The 11,277-nt window shown below is 34.3% G+C and overlaps 1 protein-coding gene across 1 annotated transcript; it reads left to right on the top strand.

Annotated features, from left to right (window-relative positions):
- The first annotated feature begins 744 nt into the window (after positions 1-744).
- On the top strand, positions 745-10,896 carry LOC105782603 (uncharacterized). Its single transcript, XM_012607452.2, has 12 exons — positions 745-903; positions 1,123-2,575; positions 3,203-3,210; positions 3,968-4,143; positions 4,392-4,452; positions 4,567-4,665; positions 6,500-6,594; positions 6,730-6,843; positions 7,445-7,512; positions 8,651-8,761; positions 9,993-10,224; positions 10,596-10,896. Exons 2-12 carry the CDS (start codon positions 1,200-1,202, stop codon positions 10,704-10,706), a joined length of 2,451 nt encoding a protein of 816 aa, XP_012462906.1. The 5' UTR covers positions 745-903; positions 1,123-1,199; the 3' UTR covers positions 10,707-10,896.
- The last annotated feature ends 381 nt before the right edge of the window (positions 10,897-11,277 follow it).

Here is an 11,277-nt window from a genome sequence, read left to right as displayed (position 1 = left end):
ATGTGCCTTAATGTCGACGCTTTGTTTTTTTGTCTTCAAACTTGACTAGTTTCAGGGGCGTAGCTAGGTGCTGCTAGGGGCCTAACCATCTTAAAATGGAAAGTTTTTTATTTAGGTCATTTAAAATTTTTACTAATAAAAGTAAAATTATGTTTTGTCCTCTAAAAATGATAAACAATTGATTCAATCATTTAAAAATTATAAAGATGTAAACTATTAAAATAGTAAAATTACATTTCTACTATTATAAAAATTTGCCCCTGACTAGTTTAGTTGCACTTATTCGAGACGCGGATGGCTGTTTCATTCGAACTTTTACACATATTTCTCTGCGTTGCGGAGGCTATGTCCATCCGCGAGGATTTGTCTTGGCCTGATTTTATACCATCATTATTTGTTGGGGCTTCAATTCCAACATTTGTGTTTCTAGTGGACGCGTCGAATTGCAAATAAGGTGCTGGGTAATTTTATCTACTGCATATAGTTCTTATTTTGTTTCTTGTCCTCCGATTTTGCATCTTGTAACCACTTTATGAACTGGTTGGACTCCAAGAATCTTAAAGTTAGGGTGTACAAGATAAACGTGTTGGCTTGGATTATAAATTAATGATGTTTTAGTTTTAAAAAAAATAAAAATAAAAACAAAAGAAAACTAAAATAATGTGAAATAATATTATTTAATAGATAATTTTAATATATTTATTTATTCACATGGTGGATTGGATATTTGATGTGCCCTACCCATTGTAAGACAGAGTTTGGGTTTAGGTTCGGTGCATCCAATTCTAACATTCAGCAATTTGCCTTTCTATTAAAACTGAAATAGAAAAACCTCCCGAACCACAACACATCATCTTCGTCTTCGATCCCTACCTTTTCATCAATTCACTCCCAAAATCCAAGGTGAGCTCTCTTTTCTCCTCACATTTTCTCCATTTTCTTTCTCTTCTTCTTATTCACTCCTATATCTTTTTCTTGATATATTTTCTTCTGCTACTCAAACACATGTTACTAGGTTTTTGCGTTATGCCTTTTCTCTTACAACATTCTTTTCTCACCTTCTTCTGATTTCGGTTTTTTATTTGAATATAACATTTGGGTTTCTTTCTTTTCCTTTTGCAGGAAAACAATAAAACTTTTTTTTTCTTTGCTTTAATTCATCTAGGTATTAAGTGATTGTTTTGAAGGGATTTGAAAATATGAGTGGTGCTCCAAAGAGATCTCATGAAGAAGGTGGTGCTCAATCTTCTTCTGCCTCCAAATACCCTCATGAGGATACTGCTAATTACCCTAAAATGCCTTCGTCTTCAGTACCCACTGAGTACCATCATCCTGCCCCTTATGACATGGGGCAAGATGCTAGAATGCCTAGGATTCCTAGAACCGAGCTTCGTGATTCAGGTAGAAGGTCACCTCTACAGCACTCCATGTATAGAATGCCTTCGTCTATTGCTTTGAATGATTCACATATGGATTCTCATCAGGGTTGTTCTGAGAGTAGGATGGAGTTGCGGGAGGCCAAGGACAACCGAGAGGTTAGGGTTGAGAGTCGAGAACAGAGAGTGGAACCAAGGGAATTCTATGCTGAGGCTGCAAAGAGAGAGTATCAAAGTGGGAAAGGTGAAAAGGATGGTAGATTTGAGAGTAGGGGAGATGAGAGTAAAGAATTGAAACATGATAGAGAGAATTATAGTGGTCCGAAGGGTGATTTGAAGGTGGAAAAGGATCTCTATGGTGGGGCTAGTATTCATTCGAGTTGGAAGGATCCAAGGGATTACCTTAGAGGAAAAAGGTATTCAGAGCCCCCAGGTGGAAACATAGATCCATGGCATATCCAACGTGCTAATTCACAAGGAACAGTTGAAGTTGTAAAGGAAGGTCCTGCTACTGAAGAAAGAGATTATGCTGAAGGTCACGAGGCTGTTGGTGAGAACAAGTTTGATTCAAAAGGTGATGATAGGTTTAAAGACAAGGATAGAAAAAGAAAAGATGGGAAACACCGGGATTGGGGAGATAGAGATAAGGAAAGAAGTGATCGTAGGAACAACACACATGTTGGTAATAGTAGCGGAGAGGTAAAAGAATCTGCAAGAGAGGAGAGAGAAGCAGAGAGATGGGAAAGAGAAAGGAAGGATTTGAAGGAAAAAGAAAGGCCAAAAGAGAGGGAGAAGGATCATATCAAGAGAGAGCCACTGAATGGAGCAGAGAAAGAAGGATTAAACAATGAGAAGGAATTAGGAGATGGATCTGTTAGAATACAAGAGCAGGAAAATCAGGCATCTGAGCAGAAAAAACAAAAAGAGTTGGATAGCTGGAAAAATGTTGATAGAGAAGCTAGAGATAGGAGAAGAGAAAGAGATGGTGACACAGAAGGAGACAGACCTGAGAAGCGCAGCAAGTGCTCTGACAAAGAATCTGATGATGGGTGTGCAGATGGTGAAGGGGCTACGGAAAGGGAAAAGGAAGGTTTTAATTCTGGAGTCCAGCAGCGTAAAAGGATGCTTCGTCCAAGAGGCAGCCCTCAAGTGGCAAGCCGTGAGCCTTCTTTTAGACCCCGACCTCAAGACAACGAAGGGTGTGTCTTCCTATTTTTGTAGTGTTTGTTTTAATTTCAAGCATATTTACCTTACTGCAGCTTACATGTTATATGAAATTATTCTCTTTAAAATCTCCATGCATTCTAGCCTTTGTAATATGCATTCCCTCTCTCTAATACTTTCCTTTTGCCTCCACCGCCTTCAATCTGCAGCCACTTTCTATATAATCCTTGTTCCAGCCTTCTGATTGGCATTGGTTTTACCATTGTTTGCAAATTAATTGGGTTTCCTATTTGTATTGGCTATTTTCAGAGATGTTTTGAAAGTCTTTAGAAGTATTCGTGATGCTATTGGTCTTATTGTTAAAAAATAATGTTGCTGATATTTGTTCTAAGGCATCGTACTTTCTCAGTTTCTATGCAATGTAATTGATGCCTAACTAATTACAATTTTTTTTTTTGTTCTGAGGGTATTTCCTGTCTTTCAGTCATTACACAAAGTGAAATTCATATAAATTAGCTATTATACAAGTTCTTTTTAAGTGAGTTTAAAAGTTCTATTGGTTGAAGCTTTGGTAGCTACATTTTCATTTTCAACAAGTTTTACTTTGGTATTTGCCCTTGTTATTTTTGCTTTCTAACCATAGTTTTTTTTTTGCATTGCAGATTTCAGGGTGAGATATGGTTTAGTGCATTCTGGATTTCAACATTTTAGCTGCAATTTTGTTTTCATATTTGATTGAAGGGGACATTATGATCTGGTGAAGTGAAGTTAGACTGATCTGAAAGAACCTATCCTAGTTGCAAAGCTTCTCTCGGCCTGTGCTTAACATGTGGACATTTACGTTTTGTATGTTTGAAGTGTCATTTATGGTGGTAGTTTTGGCTTGACCTTGCACGTTGATTTGGTAGATGAAGACTGGAACTGATGAAATTTTCTCTATATTTGATTTGCAGGCTGTATTAGGATGTATATTAGGTCGTTCCACAGTAATTCACTCAAGCCTTTAACTTAGAAGGGACAAGGCTAGTGAATAGTTAAATCAGTGACATCAAGATAGATGATTATTTCTATAGTTAAGTTTCTAAATACTAAAGGTTATAATTACTTTTAGGATTCATGGATGCTTAGAAGGAAGTTGGGTGAGTTAGAGATGACAGAAGCTCCAATGTATTAGAGCCTCTTGAGTGGAGGGAACTGTGTTACAGTTGTTATAAGCGTTGTCTTGTTTATAACATGGTTACCTAAGTAGGTCTTGTGAGTGATGAATAATTATTGTCGCTTCTTCTTTTTCCTACCTATTATATGTTGCTTGTTCAGTGCAACTGTGAAGTGGGTTGTTTGTGGTCATTGATTGAACAGAAAGGTTTTAGGCATTTCACTGGGGGTTACATTCTCTTTGTAATCTACTAATGTTTTTTGTGTTTCAGGTAAACCTGAAGTGTCTACTGTTGTTTATAAAGTTGGTGAATGCATGCAAGAGCTGATTAAGTTGTGGGAAGAATATGAAGCTTCTCAAGCTGATAAAAATGGTGAAAGCTCTCAAAATGGCCCTACTCTTGAAATTCAAATCCCTGCTGAGCATGTTACTGCCACAAATCGTCAGGTAAGACCCAAGAGATATTTTTTCCTTCTTTTGAGGATTTTGATCTTTTACTTGTGCAATTTGCAAAAGCTGAAAACTTTTATTAATCGTGATATTTTCTCATTGTTTTGATTGCTTTTTTTTTTTTTTACCTTGAGAGATCCTTATAATGCGATCTTGATGGTCTTGAAATTGGATTAAAGTTGTCAAAGACATTATCTGTTTTTTTTTTTGAAAAAATAAAAAATAAATAAGTGCATTCTCTGCAGGTCCGGGGTGGCCAGCTATGGGGGACTGATATATACACAGATGACTCTGACCTTGTTGCTGGTATGCTGTAATGGCAACATGAAATCTGTACTAACCTTTTGTTGGCCATGTGAATCATAGAACTGTTATCCTTTAACACATTTTCTGCATTGATGTTGTGATGATTCTTTATAGTTCTTATGCATACTGGTTACTGCCGTCCAACTGCTTCTCCACCTCCACCAGCTATCCAAGAGCTACGTGCTACTATCCGTGTGCTGCCACCACAAGATTGTAAGTCCAAATTCTGCTGTATTTTATTTTTCCAATAATTCCCGTAACATATGCCTCAGCAGCTTAACTCCATTAACATTAAACATAGTCACTAAAAATAAAGCACCATATGTGCTCTACTTTCTGGATCAATGCCTGGGTTTCAAAAAGCGGCGCAATAGCGGTATAGTGGCCGTTATTTCGTGGTAGTGCCGCCGACCACCACCACTAATCTCTTCAATAGCGGTGTGAAAATATTTCACACTATTATTGACCAATAGTGGCTGCAAAAAAGCAGGATAGCAAGGAAAAACAGGGTGCTATTTGCGCTAACTTGCCATACCTTAGGAGAAAAATGAAAACTACAGAGAAAGAGAGAGTGAAAACCACTGGAAATAGTTTTTAAGAGTAATAAACGAACATTCACTCATCAATTCACACAGCACAGGGTTTTTTTTCTTATTTTTGTAACATGTCGGGTATGGGTGAGAATGGGTTGAAGACAAAAATAGATGAGGGTTGTGTTTTATAAGAGTTAGTTCTTGAGAAGAGAGTTGAGAGCAGAAAGTTCAGATTTTTTACTAAACTCTAAGACAGTAGATAGAGAGAGATGAGAAGGGATGAAAACTAAAGCAGAGGCCAAAGAGTGGAGAAAGAAATGGGTTTCATAAATTAAATTAGTTTGATAGTTTATATTTGAATTGTTCTGTTCTTATTTTGGAAAGAGGAAAGCCATTAATATTATTTCACACGAGAGAATAATAAATGTTATATACTAAACTTTAATTTAATTATAACGGTCCAAATGAACGAAGCTTGTTCGAGAAGCATCTAAAGTTGTTTTGTTTTATTATTTATTTAAATAATAATTAAAATGGCATCTAGTTTATTATAAACTAATATTAATTTATGATAGTAAAAGTTAAAAGAAAGTTAAATATTTCATAATTTACTATTCTTAAAATTAAAATCTTAAACTTAGAACCATTCTTAAAATTAAAAACTAAATATTTTAATTAGATTTTAACTTTTAATAACTAAAGAAGTATTATAATATATACTTGAAATTATAAATTTATTTTGATGTTATGAATATGGGGCACTTCTAACATGAGCTTCACTGAAAAAGCTTATGAAAAGCTTTTACCAAAATATCTAACGATATTGGTAAATCCTTAGAAATATTGGTAAAGCCAATATTGGTAAATCGTTAGAAATATTAGTAAAAGCTTTTTCTAAGCCATTTTTAGTGGAGCTCATGCTAGAATTTCCCATGAATATTTAATAGTTTGCTATAATACTTTATAGAGTACAAATTTTACTTTATTTTTGTACATAAAAATTATAAATTGCAATAAAATGCTTTAAAAATGATTTAAAATAAGATTATATGATTAGACTTATAGTAGCTATATTATAAAAATAAATTGTGCGAAACAAAAAAAAATCACGACCGTGATGACTGCAATGTCTGCAATAACCCCGTTACATCCACAATCACGATAAATGCGATGCTACCAAGAATGCAACCACAACCGCATCTTAAAACCCTGCTTGTTGCTTTAATAAGGAAACATTTAAAGATAGATAAGCATTTAAAATTGATTAAAAAGTAGTGAAGTTTATTACGTAATAATTACGTTTTCTATTAGCTCAACCCAAAATAATGAGATGGACCAAAGTTGACTTGAGCTGAACCATTGTCATGGTTTGATTTTATTTTTTGGTTTCTTTGGTGGTTTTGTTTGATTAGCTCTTAGATATTCTTTATCTCAGGTACTCTATTTATTTCTATTATTTGTTGGAATTATGTTTTTATGCAACATTCTGACATTATAGGACCAATATTTGCTAGGCTACACCTCTAAACTTAGGAACAATGTTCGTTCCCGTGCTTGGGGAGCTGGAATCAGTTGTAGTTATCGTGTTGAACGATGCTGCATTGTTAAGGTTACAAGTTTCTGGTCTTTTTCCCCTTTATTCCATTAGTTTTTAATAAGTTTGTGGAAGTTGATATTTAAAATAAATGATTATAATATCTTTTGTTTCTTAAATATTGTGTTTTCTTGCTATATTTTATTTCAGAAAGGAGGCGGAACCATTGATTTGGAGCCATGCCTTACACATTCATCAACAGTGGAGCCCACCCTTGCTCCAGTTGCTGTAGAACGGACAATTACTACTAGGGCAGCAGCTTCTGTATTTCCTGCCTCCTTTGTTCATCTAATTTGTTGAAGTTCTACTTTTAGTTTATCTTGTGTTTTCTAAAGGAGCTGTTGTTTTAAATTGTTGTTTGTATTGCTTTATGTGACATGCAATGCTTTTGCCTTGGTAGACTTATATCTCATATCTTTTGGCATCAATAGCTTGTAACCCTGGTCAGAATTGGGAAATAGGTTTACAACTGTTTGGAAACATGACCATTTACAATGTCATACAGTTCGAACCAAGCATGTGTATTCGTGCGAGCCTTTTTTAGTCAGGAATAAATTATTGTGCAGAATGCAGGGTGTTGCAAAAAACTGTATGCTACAAGTATGAGGCAAAGGCGGAACCATTTGTCCCATAAGTTGGATATGTTGCCTTTTTCTTCTTAAGTATGGTATTGGTTTACATGGTATCTGCGTATTATTCTGGCAGCAGTTCGTTAAGAGTAATGATTCATATATAGTTAAGAAATGCAAAGCTTCATACTTTGTGTTCTTGAAATCTTTCTTTTGTTGCTATTAGTATCATCTAATATGTTATTTTTCTGTTTATTTAATAGAAATAAGCTCATGTGATGCTTTTCACTTCTCAGAATGCCTTACGACAGCAAAGATTTGTACGGGAAGTTACGATACAGTACAACCTATGCAATGAGCCTTGGTACCTTCAAGACTTATTTATGATTTCCTGTTTTGAGTTTTTCAAATTTGCATTTTGATTATAGATATATGGAGATTTTTAATGCACAAATTCCATCATATTTTAGAATTGAAATTTTAGATTTAAATTTAAGATTCTTAATTTTCTGTAGTTGTACAAGTTACTGATTCTTCCAGAAACCTTGTGTAGGATTTGAACATTATATTTCAGTATGTTTGGTAATGAGTTGACAAATTATTTTAAGTTAATCTGCAGATTCAGCTATGATCTTCTAGAAGCCTCTGAATTTATTTTACTTTGCCTTTTTATTTAGGGAGTTAGGTTAGCTAGTTTAAGTTCTACACCACCTAGATTTTATTTTGTTTTGGGGAACATTACAAAATAATTTCATACACTTAATTTTTGGCATATGGTGTTAATGAAAAAGAAAAATAAGGAATAAAATATATGTTTTAAATATTTTTCACATCTACTAATGCTATGTTATCCCACTCCATCAGTTCTATGTACCATCTTATCTTAGTTGGCAAAGAGATGCAAAGTGTTAAACCACATGGCAGTTTTCATCCAGCTAAGGGCTTTAATTGGATATAAATAACTGTTAAGGAGCTCAATTTATTGCAGTAAAAAGAATAGGCACTTTGATGATATATTTAATTAATTAGTCATTTACAGAACTATTTGAAAAGGATGGATCAATAGTACTTTGAAATAGAGTTTCAAAAAAGTGTTCAGCATTTTTCAGACATTTTGATTTCAAGTTTCTGCTTTTATGCTTGGAAAGCCAATTTTTAGCTTTTACAGAAGCTCAATGGCTCTTCTTTTTCTTTCCCTCCTGTAGGATCCAACCCTATCTTTGTGTTAGTTGAGCTTTTTGATGTACAGACTCTAGAAGCTGGGCCAAACTAGAAAATGTTCTTGTCACATTAGTATCATGTAATCGTTTTAAGATCATATGATATGATACAAGAAGGAAAGAGTTGAGAATATAGAGTGAAACAATGTTGCTTTCTCTGTTACAGAACCTGAAGTTTTAAGGACATTGAGTATGGAATGCCATAATTGTCTTTTGTTTAATTGCTTGTTATGCTGAACCTTAACTTTCGTTCTTCCATAAATGTTGTTGCCAATTCCACAGGATTAAGTATAGTATCAGTATAGTTGCTGACAAGGGTCTGAAGAAACCCCTTTATACATCTGCTCGTTTGAAGAAGGGTGAAGTTCTGTACTTGGAGACACATTCGTGCAGGTATTATTATTTGTATAAACTGTCGTTTGTGCAACAAGATTGATGGCTGCATTACTTATTTTGGCTTTTCTTCTTCCCTTTTTAATTTATTAATTACATTTTCTATTTGCTGCTAGCTTAATTTCTTAAATCTAATTTGATTTAACTAGTATATAACATTGACAAGAAGCATGGAAAGAACCTAATATCATATCAAGTCTCTCTCGTGGTTAGTGATGAAAGTTAATTTATCCGCTTGTGGGCCTGTTATGAGCTACTCGGATTCTAACAATTAGTTGAGCTTGAGCTTGGTGCTGCTTGGCTTATTATTTTCTTTGCTCATTTATATTCGTGAGCAAAGCTCTCTGAGCAGTTATTGAATAAACACCCACTCTATTAGCTTGTAAATATTTGATGGCATGTTTATGCATTCAAACTGATAATTCAAATATTGAAATATTACAAATGTAATTGAATATCACCTAAGAACATTCCAATTAAAAAGTAGTCTTAAAATATCAGATAGGTTACAAGCTTTGGTTGCTATCTGACTGTTGAATGGAAGGGTAACAAAGTTGAGAGCAAGATGTTCTACCTCCACTTACTCTTTTCTCTTGGCCCTGCCTTTACCTTTGCTTGGTATGGCATAGACACAAGTTTCTTAAGTTCTTTCTACTACTAATACTATTCAACGACTGATTTTTGATGAAAAAGGCTGACTAGTGGTTTTGCCAAGTTGGATTAGTTGCTTCTCTTCTCTTCCCCTTTCCTTATTTCTACCAGTGCTTGATATTCTGCATTAAAATTTTCAGTGATTTGCCAAAAACCATTTTTGATGTTGCGTATCTGCTAATATTTTTTATTTTTGTTCCTCAATTACCATACCCTATTACTTGGATTGTTTGCAAATTATTTAATTTCAAAATAACCAAATTAACCAAATTAACCAAACAATTTAAATGCTTTATCAGTTATTCATTTGATTGATTCTGAAAACAGTTCAATTCTTTCAGGAATTGTCTCACATTATTATGAAAATCCCGTGGACAAACTGAGTTAATGGACTGATGGATTATAATATTAATTGGTTTTCTGGGTGATTTGATCATTATAGTTAAATTCTTCTGGTTTAAGAGTTTTCTAACCTATTTAGAAGAGCTGAGCGCCTACAAACTCATAATAGTTGATGTGCTAACTATTGGCATTTTCTTTTCCTTTTTTTTTCCCTTAAATATTTTAAATTAATGTGAAGGTATGAGCTATGTTTTACTGGAGAGAAAATGGTGAAAGCTACAGTAGCGTCTCAAGCACATGAAGCAGATGCAGAGAAGTCTCAAAATCACCACTCGCATTCCTCAAATGGTGAAAAGAACGACTCTGAGAACACCCTGATAGATGTTTTCAGATGGTCTCGGTGTAAGAAGCCCCTTCCCCAGAAAGTCATGCGTTCAATTGGAATTCCCTTGCCACTCGAGCATGTAGAGGTACTTCCCGTTTCAGAATTTACTTCCTTGGCAACTCATGTTTCTTTGCAGCTTTTCCCATTTTAGCATCTTCCATTGTAAATTATCCTTTGAGATATTACCATAAAGCCAATAGGAATAAAATGCTCGAATTTGCAGTAGAAGCACATGATAATATGATAGAATAAGCTCGGAAGACCATCAGTACGTTTTAAATGACGGATATTGAAAGCTTAGGCAACTCCCAGATCACATATTCTTAGTTCTCCTACATCAGATAGTGTTAAGGCATAAATAATCTGTTTATTCTCCTTTTCAGTCTGCCAGATTGGTCCATCAAATGTAAGTAAAGGCATGAAAATTTAGTGACGGAGATTGTTGTGATGAAACAGGTATTGGTGGAGAATGTTGACTGGGAAGATGTCCAGTGGTCGCAAACAGGGGTTTGGATAGCTGGAAAAGAGTACACACTTGCTCGAGTGCATTTTCTATCTCCAAATTAGCTGTTATTTTTCGAGTTTGGTATCTTCACATGCACAGAGACCCTTTGTCATGTTCTTATGGAGGAGTAAAAAGTCAAGTGTTATGAAATAATATATTTTGAAGTGTTTATCACAATTTAGTCAAACCCAAGTTACTCATTTGGTGTAACCCTATACCCATCAATAGATATTAATTTGTTGTCATCCATAATTAGTCTAAATTAATGCATATAAATAATGTCAGATTGTCTAATGCACGCACGACAGAATCTATATCCCATTGCTTCATGTGTTTTTGAAAAAAGAATTATTTCGTTTATTTTTATTATGGACTTGGCCACCAATTTTTTCAAAAAGTTATTTTATTTTTTTGCATAAACTTCAATTTTATTCCAAAAGAATTGGGTCCATACCGAAACGTAAGTTTGACCAGAAACTTGGTCAAAGCTGATTATAAAAAAAGTGAAATTAAGATGGGTCTGATATAAATTATCTAAAAAAATTGAAATCAATAATTAAATACGTTTTAATTCATTAATATCGATGCATCTTTATTAAGCCAATTAATGTTGAAATTAATGTATTATGGTCG

The sequence above is a fragment of the Gossypium raimondii genome, chromosome 1, assembly GCF_025698545.1.
Source record: "Gossypium raimondii isolate GPD5lz chromosome 1, ASM2569854v1, whole genome shotgun sequence".
Taxonomy (NCBI): domain Eukaryota; kingdom Viridiplantae; phylum Streptophyta; class Magnoliopsida; order Malvales; family Malvaceae; genus Gossypium; species Gossypium raimondii.
This window is presented reverse-complemented; position numbering and strand designations above follow the sequence as displayed.